Here is a 19,266-nt window from a genome sequence, read left to right on the forward strand (position 1 = left end):
CACATTTTGTTTGACGTTAGACATGTTTTGGGATTTCTGTGAACGCATTTTAAACAATAGCCAAGGCAATGTATATTCAAAATTTTTCCAAAACATTTTTTTGCATCCAGACCATTTCCACACCTGACCTTCCCGAGAATTTCATGGACATGGGAACTCTGATGGTCATATTCCATCACGATGTTCAAATATAGCTAGTTTGCCTTGATTTAAGTGATCACCGCAGGTCTTCATCATCCAGCCAGTCCCCCTATTTTCAATATAACTGTTTAACTTAATGACTGTGTAATCACAACCACACAATCTAAGAGTTACAAGTTATGTGTAGAAGCATGTTGGAATAGACACCATAGAACAAGAAAGAAGAAAATACTTCATTGCTTACTTTTCACATGCAAAAGACAAAATGTGTCTTTTGTTTGCATTTGCAAAATCTGCTATTAAAAGGATATATTAAAACACTTCGTGTCATATCCAAAAAGACATTAAAACACTTTCACATAAAAACACAATTCACAATAGAAGCTACATTAAAAGAAGCACCAGGGACTCCATGGTGAGGACTGCATCAAGGTTGAATAAATAGATATAAAGTGCTGTGTGCTGAGGTACCAAGCTGGCTTCAAAGAGTGGCTGTCCTTACTTATTAAGATATATTTTATGGCAACAGGGACAAATGGTTTTCTATGGATGTTTTTCTTTGCGCAGGGGACTCTCAAACTTTGCCCTGAGGGCATAGCTGAAAGAGATGGCTGTGGTCGTGTAAGATTTTGCCTCTTATGTGTTTGACTGCTTTGCCATGGTGATAGGACAGTAGGGTTTGGTTGCAGTCCGTAACCGCAACAGAAATTGCATGTATAGAAAAAGCCCCAATAAAGGTGTTAAATGCATTTAAAAATACAGCTAGAAACATAACCACTACCACAAAACAAAGTGACTGCTGTCTGAGCTCGCAGAATAACAGGTAAGTTGAAACAATCAAGTGAAATAGTTATCTGGAAGTCCATGTAACCCATGTTGACAGACCCTGATTTGAGAATTAAGTAATTAAAACCCTTAATATACAAGAGAAACATTAATATTGTGTTTTTTCTGGCTTGAATTAGACAATAAAAGATACAGAGACAAAATATATATGGCAAAGTCATACAATATGAGTACAGTGACACATTTTCTATTGTTTGACTCTGTGCTCCAGCACACTGGTTTTGAAATAAAATAACTATGAGGTTAAAGTGATGACTCTCAGCTTTTAATTGGACAGTTTTTACATTCACACCAGGGGAAATGTGTAGGAACTGCAGCCCTGTTTATGCACAGCCCCACAATTTGAAGAGAGAGAGAAAATAATTGGGAAAGTCAACACAGAGTTACATAAAGTCATTTCATATTTGGTGTCAAATCTTTTGCAGTAAATAACTGAGGTTTGGTGAAATATTTGACATTTACAAAAACACAGACACCAGCACAAATGTATCTTTGCTTTTTAAAGGAATCACTGCTTTGAGTCCTCTTTTCAGGGAGTAAAACATGATCATTTGAATTTATGTCAAGAGAGTCAAACCACACTGCTGTTTGGTCCTACAAGCATCTTGGTTCATTGTTCTGGTGTGTTGAGAGCGAGTGCCAGTTGATCCTAATTAGCATAGGTATGCCCCGCAAATCACCATGAAAAGGCAAGAGACTGCAGGACAATGTGCACACACAGAAACAGAGGATGTGGAAGTAGAAGAAGCAAAAGTGCAAAGTAGTACAAGTAGAAGAAGAAGAAGGAAGAAGAAAAAGGCGAAGGTTGAGAGAACTAAGTCAAGAAATGGCCAAATTAAAGTCTAAATATCTGGATTCCAAACATTTCAAAAATCAAACAAACAAACAAACAAAAAAAAAACAGCTTCAACAGCTCTGAAGTGGAGGAACTTCTCCAAATGCACAACCTGCAAACCACCAACTTTTTGTGCGTGCATGTGTTTTGAGAGAGAGAGAATCAGAGAGAGAAAGGGGAAGAGATAGCCACCAACATTTCCAGGAACTTTTATTACTGGGAATTTTTTTACCTGGGTAAAAGAATTCCTGGTAATCTGTGTGGTTTGTGTTTCCATCGCACCTCAAAGTTATGGAAAATTGATTCAAATTAGCAATGATGATGTAGATGATTGGGAGTGTGCCCTGTATTTGGTGCCGCCATCTTGTTTACTGGTAACATTAGTGCTGGTGTAGAGAAAGGTTCCATTTTCTTTTGACTCTGTTAACTAGTGTGTAAAACTTGATAACTAAAAGCTTTCTGATCAGTTTAGAGTAGGTGAATTGAGTAACTGTTTCTTCACTTACTTTTTTAGAGTTACTAGTTAGTTTTCTTGTATTATTCGGTTTGAGCACTGTAGATCGAACTCTTTCAAGCTGTTTAGTAAGAGTAAGAAGCCCTTTTTTTTTGGCACTGCCATGTTTTTCTCTCTTGCTTTGAATGGTAGGAGTTAAGGTTAGAAACTTGTCTTCTGTTTCACATTTGTTTTTTGTTCGGGAAGTTCGGGGTCCATAAGTATAATTTTGTTTGTTGTTTTGGGCACTGCTCCACTCTGAGGATGAATAAACTGCTTATTTTGTTGAAATACTGAAATACTGTGTAACTAGCTTTCCTTCGTAGTGGGAAGAGTGGGGAGTCACAGCATGTTGTGTCTAGGTTCCTCTAGACTGGGGACATAACAATAACTTCACCCTGTAGGCTGGCAGACGTGATGACTGTATAAAGAGGAGGAACACTTTCTCCCTACAAAAAGTGATGATGCAGCATCACAAGCTCATTCAAAATGTGCACACCTCTTCCTCACTTCAAGCAAAGAAGGCAATCTGGTGATATACTTCACTCATGTTACCAGAGTACCATGGTTACCCTTGTAAGCTAAAGCTCTTTTTTTGGATATTCACTTGGTATCTCACTACGGGGATATATTAGCTCTCATATTGCTAGACAAGCTTATTTACAAGACTAACTGCTAATAATTAGGCTGAAGAACCTCAAAGAAGCCCAACACTTAGTACAGTGCACCAAAGGGAGCGAAGTGACATCCAATGCATAAAACCGTGCAAAGGTAAAAGGTGAGGCCCAGCTGGCCACCATGCATATATCCTGGATAAATACACCTCTAATCAGGGCCCAGGATGTTGCCATTCCCCTTGTAGAGTGAGCACCTAGTCCAGCTGAGGCCTGAGGCCCCTTGCTGCTGTAGGCCAAAGAAATGGCCCCAACTATCCAATGAGAAAGCCACTGTTTTGTGATAGGCTTCCCAGTATGAAGTTAAGCCCATGACACAAACACCTGATCTGTCTTTCTAAACCCCTGTGCTTTGTTCGCATACTGTAGTTTAATGCACGCACTGAGAACAAAGTAGGGAACCGCTCTTGTTCCAAAGAGGAGAAAGGAGGAGGGGGAAAAGGCTGCTAGGTCAAGGAAGTCAAAAACTAAATTAGGGTTCTGTAGTATGTGGGCCAGATTAGGCAGTAGCACAACCACACATGCATCTCCTATGGCAAACTGAGGAAAGTCAGGGTGCACTGAAAATGCATGAATTTCACTAACCATCTTAGCAGACAGCAGTTCCAACAAAAGACCAGTCTTAGGGGAGAGAGCACTTTTAGATCTACCTTATCGAAAGGCTCACAGGTGGAGTGAGACAGCGCATCCATAACAGTTGACAATTCCCACCATGGGGCAAGCTGTTTGGACATTGGTTGCAGTCATCGAACACCCTTCATAAAACAGCTGACAAGGGGGTGATGACCCCTTGTCCCCCGTTGAAAACTGAAAACTCTTTTAAGAAAAGAATTCTTCCCAAATCGGCCAGTGAATGAGGCTCACTGTACTGCTGATTTGCCTCAAAATCAGAGGACTATGTATAAAGAATTACTAAAAAAAATAGCTACTATAATATATGAATGGTACATAGGTGTAATCATACCCCTAGGTGAATTCATGCCTGCTGTGCGTAGGGTGGCTGAATTAAACTCTAGACTGTTTAGAGAAGATCAAGTTCATTTAGACAGGTTAGAATAGCTCAACAAAAATCTGGTGGAGAATAAGCAGCTGCTTGCTGGTTAAGAGAGCTGTTCTCACAATGCTTCCATACCCAGAGGGGGACCATTCGTACCCAGTGCTGGCACCTCTAAAAAAACATTGTGTGGGCATTCTGCACCTGCCTTTGATCTGCTTAAGGTCTTAAGAAGTGTTCCATTAACTCTGTTTTCCTCATTCTTCACATGCATATTCCTACCAACGTCCACGTATGCCAACGCCAGAGTAGACTTTGTGATTTCTTTTCTTCTCAAAACTGACTGAGTGTCATTTTCAGTTCGGCTTCAGTTGACAAATGTACAGTACAGGCCAAAAGTTTGGACACACCTTCTCATTCAATGCGTTTTCTTTATTTTCATGACTATTTACATTGTAGATTCTCACTGAAGGCATCAAAACTATGAATGAACATATGTGGAGTTATGTACTTAACAAAAAAGGTGAAATAACTGAAAACATGTTTTATATTCTAGTTTCTTCAAAATAGCCACCCTTTGCTCTGATTACTGCTTTGCACACTCTTGGCATTCTCTCCATGAGCTTCAAGAGGTAGTCACCTGAAATGGTTTCCACTTCACAGGTGTGCCTTATCAGGGTTAATTAGTGGAATTTCTTGCTTTATCAGTGGGGTTGGGACCATCAGTTGTGTTGTGCAGAAGTCAGGTTAATACACAGCCGACAGTCCTATTGGACAACTGTTAAAATTCATATTATGGCAAGAACCAATCAGCTAACTAAAGAAAAACGAGTGGCCATCATTACTTTAAGAAATGAAGGTCAGTCAGTCCGGAAAATTGCAAAAACTTTAAATGTGTCCCCAAGTGGAATCAAGCGCTACAACGAAACTGGCACACATGAGGACCGACCCAGGAAAGGAAGACCAAGAGTCACCTCTGCTTCTGAGGATAAGTTCATCCGAGTCACCAGCCTCAGAAATCGCAAGTTAACAGCAGCTCAGATCAGAGACCAGATGAATGCCACACAGAGTTCTAGCAGCAGACCCATCTCTAGAACAACTGTTAAGAGGAGACTGCGCGAATCAGGCCTTCATGGTCAAATAGCTGCTAGGAAACCACTGCTAAGGAGAGGCAACAAGCAGAAGAGATTTGTTTGGGCCAAGAAACACAAGGAATGGACATTAGACCAGTGGAAATCTGTGCTTTGGTCTGATGAGTCCAAATTTGAGATCTTTGGTTCCAACCGTGTCTTTGTGAGACAGAAAAGGTGAACGGATGGATTCCACATGCCTGGTTCCCACTGTGAAGCATGGAGGAGGAGGTGTGATGGTGTGGGGGTGTTTTGCTGGTGACACTGTTGGGGATTTATTCAAAATTGAAGGCACACTGAACCAGCATGGCTACCACAGCATCCTGCAGCGACATGCCATCCCATCCAGTTTGCGTTTAGTTGGACGATCATTTATTTTTCAACAGGACAATGACCCCAAACACACCTCCAGGCTGTGTAAGGACTATTTGACCAAGAAGGAGAGTGATGGAGTGCTGCGGCAGATGACCTGGCCTCCACAGTCACCTGACCTGAACCCAATCGAGATGGTTTGGGGTGAGCTGGACCGCAGAGTGAAGGCAAATGGGCCAACAAGTGCTAAACACCTCTGGGAACTCCTTCAAGACTGTTGGAAAACCATTTCAGGTAACTACCTCTTGAAGCTCATGGAGAGAATGCCAAGAGTGTGCAAAGCAGTAATCGGAGCAAAGGGTGGCTATTTTGAAGAAACTAGAATATAAAACATGTTTTCAGTTATTTCACCTTTTTTGTTAAGTACATAACTCCACATATGTTCATTCATAGTTTTGATGCCTTCAGTGAGAATCTACAATGTAAATAGTCATGAAAATAAAGAAAACGCATTGAATGAGAAGGTGTGTCCAAACTTTTGGCCTGTACTGTAAATGACTTGCAACTGTCAGATGATAAACAGCACTCCAAATCGCATATTATTTAAGTGTTTTACCATTAAAGTTGAAATTTTCGAGGATTTGGGAATTTGAAATAGCTCTTCCTCTCAGTATTTGATGTTAACGTTAGCTCGAGCTGCTACTACGCAGAGTCATTTAAGGGGCATCTATATCATTAAGCTTGTTCACATTGTCAGATGCATCACACCAGCAGAATTTCCTGTTGACCTTTCTCTGGCTGACTGATTTGAAAAATAATCCAAAAGTTTGCCATAATGCTTTCTAGGTGTTTGATAATATTTAGATCACTAATACAGACTTGGAGTGTAAAAAAAAAAATGTAACAGGCCTTTTTCCCAGTTGACAACAGGTACTAGTTTTATTAAAAACATTAACAATGGCTCTATTTAATTCAAGTGTCCCAAAAAAGCAATGACTGTGAGCCAGTATGACAAACTACAGGACTCTGAAAGACTGTGATAAGTGAAAATCACCTTCTTGTTAATGGTCTGTTGCAACATTGGTCTAAATTATTACATTTCCATAGGTCTATGTTGATTAATACTGGGGGTTTGTGGTGTTGCTGCACTACGTCTTGTGTTCATAGTCAGTTATCATATAAATGACACATATGCATCCACCACCAGCAGTTTCAAAAAATATACTACACTGTGGATGATCACTTCGGACAATTTTTTACACCACCTTCGAGTACTGCCATCAAAACTTGGCTTTCCAAAGTGGTTGACATTTGTGCAGATTCATGTTTTTGGTGGACGGTGAACTGAGTGCATCCATTTGCAACAATGAACGTGAATGTCAGCTCTGTTCACTCTCAAGACAGTTAACCACGCACATGAACTGGGTTTTACGGCACCCTAAGGTTTATGGGGAAACAGTCTTCGATACAACACTGGTATGGCTGGTGCAACTGAGAATTCAGACAACACAGCTACTGGTCACATTACTGCTGAAGCTACATATAAATACTTGAAGGAATTTTATTAGCAAATCAGTACAGATACCTATGGAAAAAAATCTCACATTTTTATACAAATTGTGCCCACAGGATCTGAAAAAACAAAACAAAAAACAAATCCCAAACTCTGCCACATCTGCAACAAATTTGAAACGACATATCGAGTTCAAGCATGTGACCAGTCTCTGGAAGTATCTGCAAGTGAATAATGATCACAAGATTTGATTTTATTTCAAAGAAGGTAAAGAAAAAAAGAAGACATTAATAATACTTTGTTCAGTTTCATTCTACTGATTTTTTTGTGAATGATCACTTCAGAATCCAAGGTGTGAAGTGTGAATGTAAACAAGTTAATTCTAATCTGAGTACACTGAAATTTGAGATTGCTCTTGTGAAGTGCAAATGTTCACAACACTGGTGGTTGACAGCATGCCGTACGATGTTTTTGGTGTATCCACACTTTTAGACAAAAGGTTCTTTGTTGTCCATCAAGATCTAAATGAATGACATTGCTTATGTAGACTGTCAAAACTCACTTGATATTGGAGCATCCCAGCCGTTCACCTAGAAAATGCAGCCCATTTACTGAGGAGTCCTTAGCATCGGCCCTGGTTTGATTCTGACCTGGGGCACTTTCCTGCATACTGTCTCCTCTCTCTACCCCTTTTCATGTAAGTCTTTGGCTATACTATCTAATAATGGCAAAAGGCCAAAAAGCACAGTCTACAAAAAAAAAGGAAAGAAAGAAAGAAAATGCAGGACTTTTGAAAATCATTACAGCATAACACGTAGGGGCCAAGTTCAGGTAGCACAAATCTTCTGTTAAACAATTTTTTTTAAAAAGGGTGGAACTGGGGTGGGTGAATGAAGGGAGCAAAGCTTTCATGAAAAACAACAGCAAGAATGGCAGCGAGAATGGTGGCCTATAAACTGTGTAATTAAAATGCTTAAAAACAACATGTGTGTTTATTTATTCATTGTTGCAACTATAAATGTGTGCTGCTGAGCTGCTGCAATCAGCTGAAACTGCCTGGAGTCCTTACTGACTTCAATAGCTCATATAGAAACTGTATAAGTAACTAGTGAGGCAATCAATGAAGGGGAGGGAACAAGTCACACAATAATAGGTAAGTGAATTCCATGGCAGCCTAGCAGCATGGCAGATCTTATGGCTAATAAATAAGAATGCCTAACAGATTGCATTTTTTGTGTATAGTAGATTATCCCACCACACAAACTAGAATGCTCAGTTTACCTAACCTGCAGGTCTTTGGACAACAGGAGAATACGAGAGAACCTGGACAAACCCATGTGAAAACATAAAGAAAATACACAGTGTGACATTCCAACCTGGTACCAGATGTCAATCAAGCTGCTCTACTTCAACTGATATCATCAGTTCATCATCATTATCATCATTATCCCAGAAGAAGGTGCAAAGCTCACAAAACTGTGCAAAAATGTCAATCAAAATATAAAAGCATCCTTTACAGAGCAGTTCTGGAAAGACATTAAGTTGATGAGTTTGGAGGTGAAGAGCTGAAGGTCTTTGCTTTTTACTATGTGCATTACTTAATCTTAAATGAGACATGATGTAGATGAAAATGGCCTAAATCCATGGAGACTTTTGATGCTCATTTGGCTGTGGCATCTTGTTTTCCTGTCATGTACAACTCTTTGGAAAGTGATGGAAAATAAATGGAGAGAGTTGTCAGGACAAATGAGCACCAGTATATAGAAAAATACATAAGTTTGATGTTTTATGTTTGTTTTTGTTTCTACTGGCTCGTTAGGACTGCAATGGAGAATTGTTTTCAGGCAAGAGAGATCAAAGAGGAAACCCAGGTGGGAACCCAGAACACTGTTGCTGCACTTCCCACCATAACAAGCTAACGAGACCAATAAAACAGGTGAGACAGGTTTCCTTCTTTCTGCTGAATGAGATAAACAGATGCTTCGTTGTCCATCTCAAAGACATGTACACAAGCATAATATGCATTTAGCATGTAACAGTTAGCAATAACCCAAGGTGAGATCTAATAAAAACTGATATGAGTTTACGGATGACAGCTATAGTTCATAGTATTTACAGGTGTCAGAAGTGAGTTGTTCTAAAATGAGTTTCTTGTGCAGGGTGAGTCCAACATATTTGACACACTGCTCTTTCTTAACAGTTTTATAAATGATGCCACTGGGTTTGTGTACTATGTTGTGTGCAGAGACAATGTCCCACATTTTGACTGACATATTTGATTTACTGGAATTTAACGTAGGCTTCAGCCAAAACACAGCCAGAGGCAGAACGGCTGCCTGCAACCAACAAGTGTCCCATATGGGATTTCTCTGTGGCTTGACTTATTCAGTGCCTCTGTAGTGTGCTTGCTCTTTGGTGTGCAGTTGGTTAGATTATGTTATGTAGACTATGTGCATGTCAATCAATCAAGCTATACAATGGGAATACAGTCAGCATATCAACCAACAAAACAACCAGACTATAGGGGATTTATTGTGTCTACCTTAAGTACTGATATGGATAGAGGGCTTAAGAAAAGAGTGACCTACCTTTTGTTTGTGTGCGGCCAGATAACCATGGATTTTCTCAGGCTGGAGGAAGGAGGGGCCACCGTGCACAGCAAAGCGAACATCCAGCATTCGCTCCTTCACATCCATTAGGCTAAAGATGTTGACATCATCAGGTGGAACGGAAAGCATCTCAGACAGGAAGTCCACCAGCAGCTCGTAGCGGCTCCGATGCTTCCCTCTCAGTTCAATGAACTCTTTTGCTGTGATGTCTAGGAAACACACACACACACACACACACACAGGCGATTGGAATCGTAGAGTATAAAGAAGTGGCCTCATTATTTCCATCCCTGCTCAAGGATAAATCCAATTATTTTCGAACTGGGCCCAAGTGCTAAACTAAAAAATAGTCCGGAACACTCAAGACTGAAGCTGTGATGATAAATTATTGAAAATGGTTCACGATGTCGGACAAAATCTTTTGTTTGGTGGGTCGATTTGTGTCTCTACTGTATATCTGTTGTCCTGTGTGTGTGTGTGTGTGTGTGTGTGTGTGTGTGTGTGCATGTGTGTGTGCATGTGTGTGTGTGCGCGTGTGCGCGCGTACACGCAGAGGTTGTGATTGGAAGTTGGATTTCAATACTAACTGTGCCAGTTAAAGGTAATTACACTCTTGACAATTAGTGGTTCAATTTCTTATCATACTCTGCAGCAGGCTCTTAAGGAAAAGGGAAATCTTGCTCTTGCTGTTTTATTTCTCAAAAACAGTCCTGCACCAGTGGCTTAGCATGTTAGTCATGTCCATAAAAACAGGTGGAAAAACAAGATGAGCTTTAAGATTAATCTATGACCGAATGAACTTTGTAAAGATTAAGAACAAGTCTGATGTGTCATGGCTGAGACCAGACCAAAGACCACCAGAAAACAGTTTGGAGCCTATTATAAGAACTTAAGGCCAATTTTACCCTGGAGCTACCCCTTCTGAGACTTGGGTCTCCGGTCTGGGTCCATGTTTACAGCAGTATCAATGCTCACACAAAATACAAGCTGTCTACAGGTATGAATTTTAGACATGGGGACCACCGTGATAATGACGGACCTGTCTGATGGTTGTGACAGCCTGGACTGGAGTAGACAAGTCAACCAGCAATAAAAACGAGAAGAAAACAGAGAAGAAGGAAAAGAGGGAGAAGGAGGAACAGAAGAAGAAGAAGAAGAAGAAGGAGGAGGAGGGGGAGGAGAAGAAGAAGAAGAAGAAGAAGAAGAAGAAGAAGGAAAAGAGGGAGAAGGAGGAACAGAAGAAGAAGAAGAAGAAGAAGAAGGAGGAGGAGGGGGAGGAGAAGAAGAAGAAGAAGAAGAAGAAGAAACAAAGGCAAGGCACGTGGAACCCTTAGGTTTGAAGGATGGTTGGTCTTGGGTCAAATTTTGGGTCTGAAATGTTTGCCAAGTCCGGTCATAAAGATACAGCAAGCCAAACCCAAATTCCCTCTGGTTTGTGTTTAGCCTCACTGTATTTGTGATATTTGGAGCTCCCGCTTGAATGCGTGCTGCTTATGGTCTTATGGTTTATAAGGTCTCAACCTAACCTGCCCTATGCACCCATAAACATCCTGAGCACAAAGAAAAAGAGAGGAAAATAGGAAAATACAGGCAGGGGGCAGGGTTTCTGCCAATAAATACATTGCCACACACTACTTCTGGGTCATAATGACTGAGGGCCATTACTTTTGTACAAGTCTATTCATTGATTTTTAAAGAAACTCCTGCATAGTATGTGTGATGAAATGCTAAACCACTTTTATTACCAGGGCTCTCTTAAGAATAAGATCCCCTTGTCTTATTGAAATTACCTGTTCAAATAAGGGTTAAAAAAAAAAACCCTCTTTCCTATGTGTGTGCAACTCATTATTTGCTTTTACACTAAGGCCTGTGTCAGTGACAGGCTAACACATTCACATTTAAAATTTACATTGCAATAGTCTTTGGAAGCAGTAATTGTTGTAAGCCATGACAACTACATGAGAGCTGCTTTTGTTTTTGCCTTGTGAGTCTGGGTGTGTGTCATAATGGCAAACTGTGATCCTGATGACACCTATGTGAGCAGAAACTACCACAGAAGCCACCTGAGTATTTTGCCAGGTGTTTATGTCTGTGGGCAGAAATTGTCAACCTTATTGTGTCGTAACTAAGCAAGACGCAGTCAGTCACAATGAAGGTCAAGAATAAAGACGGGTGTAGTCCAAGCAAGGGTACTTGAAGTAGAGGGGAAGGAAGAGGGAAAGGGCCATTGCCCCCCTTCCACTTTACGCCGCTGGTCCACATTTGTTTTAAGATACAGATTGCTGTATTGCGGCTGGAGTGATCCCATCACAAGATTGTCTCTAGTTCCTCCCCTCTATGGTTGTCTAGAAGAGGTCCCTTCCTTATGTCATTCTGATGTGAGAGATGGGGGAGAAAATACACAGCCCTTGTTGTCTGTAAAAATGCATTCCAAAGTTCAGCTAAAGCTAATATGAGGCCTCAGCCATCTCAGTTACCCAAATCAAGTAGGAATCTCCAACAGTTATTGTCTTGTTAGCATGAAATTCCCTCCTCATGATTTCATGAAAGTGTTTTTTGCGCTAAAAAGACCACTTCGGAAAACACTCAAGGACAATAAATCTGCCCTTATCGCTTATATTTAAATCACATTACTAAGGGATGTCTTATGGGCCAACATGGACAGGAAAAGAAAGTTCTGTGACCAAAAGTTGTTCATTATACATGTGGGCATGTGGGTGTTGTTTTAAGACAGACTTGAAAAAATATGAGCCTATCCTCCAGCTTGAGGACTGATTCCAAGGACTACCACGTACTGCCCTTCGTCATAAAAATGTCTTCATAATCAGCATTCTGAGACTCAGACTGGTTCTCACAGAGACAGACATACAATAACACACACACATATATATAAAAAGGGTTGGGCAGGGTGATTAGGTTTGTGAGTGTGTAGAGGGAGACAGAGCCTAGGCATTAAGAGACAAAACAGGGAGCTCAGAATGGGCTCAGCGGATACAGCGTGAGGGATCGAGGCTAATGTCAGCTCCCATCAGTCAGTCCAGCGGGAGAAACAAGGACACAGGCAGACAGAGAGACAGTCAGGAGGGATGGGGGCTGGGGGGGAGAGGGTAGTAACTCCTAACGCAGAGTGGCAGCCTTTGCACCTGGCTTTGATCCAACCTCACAATTCACCACTGCTTTCTCCTTCCCAGAGGCTTCACTGGAGTCGAGGCGGTGGTGCACAGACTCACTCCTGCCCATAGGTTTGTGATCTCATACAAATAGGTGCAAAGAAGGAATAAAATATGCTACTCATGTAGCAGTGCTGTTGTGAGAAAAACTGAGACAAAGCAGTGAGAGAGAACAAACACTATTATGGTCTTTGTGCGGTTTGTTGAGCTTCCTCCTGAACAAAGTCTCAGCGTGACAGAAACACAGTGGAGCCATTTTTAAAGGTGCGCTTTGGACCAAGTCAAGTGAAAAAGGATTTGTTTTTCCAGGACTTTTGAAGTTATGAAATCCACAAAGGAATATGTTTGATAGGAACCAAACATTTAACATGTTTCAACAAAAAAGATAAAGATGATGACCCGATGTTACTGTATTTCCTCTCCACTGAAAGACAACTTTTGTCCCTTCCCATGAAATTTTACTGAAGAAATACATTAATACTTGAGAAGTAACACGTAGATACTTTAAAAGTAGAAAAATAACATCTTCTTAAAACAAAACAAACAGTAAAAAAATAAAATACTGCAAAAAAGTGGGGACAAAATTATCTTAGTAATAATAAGGCATGTCTACAGAAGTTTCTATACGCTGCCTTTCTCTGTATGACATTACAGACAACGCAGGTAGCTGATGAGGCAGATAAAAACACATTGATAATTTGCATAATTACCGTTTGCAGTACTACGCAGATGGCGCTCGGCTGAAACATAAATATCTCCTACCTTAACTGTATTCAATGTAGGTTGTTTTCTATAAAACCATCTCTATAATTCATGATTTACTTTAATTTCTAATAAAATGCTGGAAGAGAATCAACAAATGTTTAAGATTTAAAGGTTCTGAGGGTAAAAAATACTTTTGTATACAGAGCTGCAACTGAATGGAATACACTTTCAGTATCTCTGAAACTCACTGAAGCAGAGAGAAACTTAAAGCAGGCTGAGAAGAAATGGCTGTCAAAAGGAAAAAAATAATTTCTGTATCTGCCCTGTGATTTGAATACACTCCAAAACTGAATGGGTTCTTTTTTTGTGCCATGCTACACTCTTCCACCAAGTTTCATGAAAATCTTGAGAGTGGTTTTTCTGTAATCCTGTTGACAGACAAATAAACCGAACCGAAACATAACCTTCATGACAGAGGTAATAAGCCTTTGGACTTGTAATGTAATTAGGTCCTTGACAATTTGTAGGTGTATGTGATAACTGCTTTCACATAAGCCAATATTACGTGTATTTTATAACCGTCAAATAAATCTGTCTATGGTTCTATTTCTTTTCAGGAGCTCACTCAGTGATTAAAGGAACAGCTCAGGGGAACAGTGCTGTCTTGCCCAAAATCAGATGAGATAGCTGACTTCAATCACTGTCAAGCAAATACACCAACAGATCCAGGGAGTTTTAATTGACCGCAAAGACTGCAGTCAGTTTGACAGCAATGTAAATTGAAAATCTTTTGAGTTCTGGACTGTTGGTCAGACAAAGCAAGCGACTAAAGGACGTCACCTTGTGCTCTAGGAAACTGTGATGGGTGTTTTTTGACATTTAATACAATACTTACAATACTTTTTTTTTTTTCAGTTAAAGTAAAGGGGTATGCAAGTGATGTAGCAGTGCACTTCAACAATGTTGGAGAACTTAAACACAGAGTTAGTCAAAATGGAACACAGGTTGTAATATTGTGACGTTTATAGCCTGTTTACACCTGGTATTAACATGCGTCTTGGATGATCTGATCATAAGTGTACGGCTCTGTCTGTCTGTTCACGCCTGCCATTAGAATGCGTCTCCAGTGACTACTCTTAACTGGATCTCACTTCCCCGATCTATATGCAAATAAACATGAAATCATTTCATTCACCATTGTTAGGAGACTAGTGCTTTGGGAGTACGAGCTTTGTGTTGGAGACTTGGTGAGAGTCCGCTGCACACAGAGGGACAGGGCTAACTGTGAGCATCACACGGCTAACGTTACCTAATGAAAAATAATGGATTTAACGACATTTCAGTGTCTGTGTGACTTAACAGCCTCTGCTTCGTTAGCTCATGCTCACCCAGCAGATATTGAACTGACCACTCCCTGGGGGGAAACGGCTCCAGACACAGTCACTCAGAGCTGCATCTAAAGCCTAGTTCACATTACACGATTTTCACTCCGATTTTGACGTGACAGAGGATCATGAGAGCCACCTTGGGTCGGAGGGGAGTTGGCAGATAGTCTGCCAGTCCTCATGTGTGAACAAGCCTATGAGCAAGTCGCCCTCTCGTCTGCGACTGGGACTCGATATCTGGCATGCTAGAAAACTAGAGATGTCTGACACGACTGACAAAGAGCATCAGCCAATGAGGTGTATGGCCACAGCAAGAAATCAAAGTCCTCCGCTTTCATCTGTAGCATTTCCCGAAAACCCGTTTGATCATTCAGCTATGAAAGCTACAATAATCCGGGTCAGAATACATGCATAGACTATACAGACAGTGCAATGCAAGCTAATAGGCTGGCGGCACAGTAGCAACCGAGTTTCATTCATAGTAGACTTGCATCGATTAATCGGCAGTGCTCAGAATTGGGCTGATGTTCATGTGATTGGCCATGACCTGCAACCTGCCGGTCAGTCTAAAATATGCTGATTTAAAACGCCAGTCAAATTCCCGGCGTGCCGCATGACTGACATCGAGTAACATCAGCAGCGCACACACACGCACATGTGCAACTCATGGCTTGGGCGATGTGAGGAAGTGAAACATGGGCGGCTTCTCACCTTAATCATTCACGCACACACATCAAAAAAGAGAAGGAGAAAGTTGATAATTGTCCGTGTTAAACTTAACTGCTGAGCTCTCACTGCTGCACTGTGCCACTTGAAACTGATGAGGCGTGTGTCCACGTGCCGAAGATGCGCGTGTCCGCGTGCTTACTGGCAGGCGCGTCCTGAAGATCTGTGTGAATTTTCCACAGGAGATATATTTACTTTTTTGTCTATTCAAGAAATTACCCACAAATGCTATACACCAAGAATTATTATTTTATTTATCTGGTTTTATTCATGTATGCCTTTTTTACTTATTTATTTGAATACTGTAAATGTTTCTTAACCTGTGTCACTGTTTTTGTTTGTTTGAGATGATTATTGAAAAGCTGGTTGTATCTTAGTTAAAATGTTCTAATAAAGCAAAGATAGAAAATATTGCAATATCTTGTGTGTTTTGTGCAAAATCGAAATCGGCCATCCAAACACTGCAAATTTAGAAATCGGTATCAGTCCAAAAAACTGTAATCGGTGCAAGTCTAATTCATAGAACTCACCTCCAACTCTCTCTGCAGAATTGACAACCCACGCAATCTGCATGCAGCAACCCATTCCTTCACCCAAATCCTTTTCTTCTTTTCCTGTTTCTTCTCAGCGCAGAGCAGAGCGCAAATGACCTGCAGACCTCCAAGCTGTTGGACATCCATGTTGACAAGTAGCGCCGGTGAACTTCATAATATCCTGTTTTGTTCACGTGTGACATAACATAGTTTGGTGACATCACCGCGCTATCTGGGGCTCTGTCAGCGAGGGCTAGGTGGAGAAATCTTGTGGTGTGCACACACAGGTCGTAACGCAATTGGCAAGGCTCCCGATGACAGAAACACACATTGCCAGGTATGAACACTCAAAAGATTACAATAGTCTCCGCGACTTAAGACTGGTCGGCCAGTCGTGTAATGTGAACTTGCCTTAACCTGTGTAACTGCAGTAACAGAAAGCTTTCTTGTCTCCTGGGGACATGAGCTGGGAAGGCTATGCTTCAGTGTGGCCCAGAACACATTAACGTACACACTGCTGAATGAGGCCATGTACAGCCCAGACCAACTCATAAAGTGGTCTGAGTAATCAGATCTCAAGTGGCAATGAAAACACATTGGCTGCATTCACAGCTGTACTTAGACCTGTCTGCTTGTGATCCGATCACCCAAAGCACGTGTTAACACCAGGTGTAAACAGGGCTTTCAGAAACAGGGCTGAATCAATCTCTATAAAACCCTGGATTCTACATTTCCCATAATGCAACTTGATAGCATCTTTTGTTACATGCAGTTACACCTGCAGTTTGATACACTGGCTTTCTGTTATAAATGTATGTTCTTTTAGCCTGAGCAAAGACAACCTGATGACAGGAGTTTACACAAGCAGAGTAGTAGTCCTCATGACCTGTAAACTGACTGGTGTGTAGAACTGGTGCACTGCCCCTCTGATTGATAATGAAAATAGTCACTGCTTGCAGCCATACTCCAATGGATGTGGATGTGGCGCTTTTATTTGCATGCTGGTGCGCAGTACAAGATCTTAACATCTTCCCCCGTCCACAGAAAAGAGAGGAGAAAGACAAGGAAATTACATTTTGTGGTATTTCTGATATTTTTCATGCCTTTATTTTAGCTGCTCTTTTAATAGAACATACCAAGCTCATGAACTGACAGACAGTCAGAGGGGCAATATGAGTGATGACTAAAGGGTCAGATCAGTGAGGAAGATGAAGGAAGTTTTAGGCATCTCCGATACAATCACCGCAGCAGCAAACTAAGATATATTCTCAATTTCTGTGTATTGATCCCACAATGCACATATCTCAGAGAGCAGACTGGCGTATGAAGAGAGCTCTTGTGTTAAAGGACAGTCTCTTGGCAGAACAGTTGATAATGTCCTTCTCCTTCATCATGTAACACAAACCACATCAGTATGAAGTGTATGTACTCATCGTGTACTTGTAATCGTGCTTTCTCCCTGAGCACTATGCATTTCATTCTAAGCTACTGTTTTGTGGACATTTCAAGGACTTTTTGTTTACCACATTTTTTACCTTTCCATCAATATTGAGAAAGAGAGAGAGAGTGGGAGAGGGAGGGAGCCTTAATCTCAGCAAGGCAGACTTAACTAGTGCTTTCTTTGTGCGTCCTCATTGCATTCCACATTTGTTCTTGAAATGGGATTTAGAATGTCAAGGAGGGTGTAAGTAATGCTATAAGTAGAATATTTTCATAATCCCCGAGACTGAGAATCAATGAGACTGTTTACTCCAAAGCTCCACATGGAAAAATAAAATCCTGGAAATGGCTTCTGTTACATATCCTCCGCACACACACACACACACCACAGTTTTGGTAGCTTGCCTACACCTCAGGATGATCTCAAAGTCATTAATCCTTGATATTACATTTTGCTTTGAAACCTCAAACTTACATTTTAGGAGAGTTTGTTCCTTGCTAAACTGCAGGTTTAAAGTGATTTTGACACTGTATTCACAGCAGTGGCTGAAACCAGTGCTCTCTAGCTCTCCATTTAAGTCCCTTTGTTACAGCCAGGGCATATTAAATCAATACACTCTGTCACTAACAACCCTTTGATGACAGTGTTGCCATTTAAAAATCTACAATGAAGTGACCCCCCCATTAGGGAAAAGTTGTTGACAAATTTGACCTTAATATAAAGTAAGTGGAGAAAAAATAGTTTCAGTTGCAAAAACAAATAAAATTGAGGGCAGTTTCTTTCATTTTGATTTCCATTATTCATCTTAAACACACATTTGCTCGTGTACACTTTCTGAATGGATTCAATTCCCTTACACAAATATTGAAACGTGGGCGCCAGCTGTTCTCCACCACACCATCTCTGGGTTTGGTGCACATTAATTTACCTCAGCTCCGTTTTCAGAATGAGAAGCAAAGCCTTTTATCTACTTATATGAGGCTTGACTCTCCCTTCCATCCTCTCCTTTCCTTCTTCCTCTCCCTCTGCTCTCCTCCCATCTTTAGAGTGCACCCGCTGGCCTCCCCGTCTGCTTCTATTTCAATATCTCTGAAATCATAAAAATCCTTCAGCCATGTCCCATTTCTCTAAAGCGAATTTAATTCTGAGCAGACAGCCGATGTGCTGTACATCAGGTAATGATGGATGCTGCTCAACATGTGAGGAGAATGTGCTGGCTGAGCAAAACCTCTCTACTAATTATTTTGCCAGCATAAGTAATGGAAACAGGCTTTTCTGTCTGTGCGCCAACGACAACTGAGATCCTATGAGTCAGGGGAGAGGGATTAATAATGGGTGTAATCTTTTGCTAAGGAAACATCTTTAACTGAGAGTGTGACAGTCCTGTGAAACACTGCAAACAACTAGAGCAAACACTAATCAGCACTCATTAATTTTCTATGACTGGAGACAAGTACCCAAATAATGACCACATTCTCCAACTCTCCCTTGTCAGCACTATTGAAGGGATAGTTTGGATCTTGTGAGGTGGGGTTGTATGAGGTACTTATCCAAAGTTGGTGTATTACCTACAGTAGATGCCGATTAGCACGACCACAGTTTGGAGAAGCAGGCAGGAGTACCAACACAGAAGCAAAGCAATGTACTGCTGGGGCAGCAATAAAACATATTTTAGCCACTAAAGAAAGTCAGTATCACTTTAAATGTAAGCTATGTTGAAAATATTTTCACTGTTTTACCATAACGTTAGACAACCCTT

General features: G+C 40.9%; 1 protein-coding gene across 1 annotated transcript in view; it reads right to left on the reverse strand.

Moving 5' to 3' along the window:
• Nucleotides 1-19,266, reverse strand: part of si:ch211-186j3.6 (neural-cadherin) — a 434,762-nt gene that overhangs the window by 155,989 nt on the left and 259,507 nt on the right. The window contains exon 27 of the mRNA XM_049561145.1: nucleotides 9,527-9,756. Coding sequence (XP_049417102.1) covers nucleotides 9,527-9,756 — 230 coding nt within the window. The remainder of the gene's footprint in view (nucleotides 1-9,526; nucleotides 9,757-19,266) is intronic.

This window comes from Epinephelus fuscoguttatus, linkage group LG2 (genome assembly GCF_011397635.1).
Source record: "Epinephelus fuscoguttatus linkage group LG2, E.fuscoguttatus.final_Chr_v1".
NCBI lineage: Eukaryota > Metazoa > Chordata > Actinopteri > Perciformes > Serranidae > Epinephelus > Epinephelus fuscoguttatus.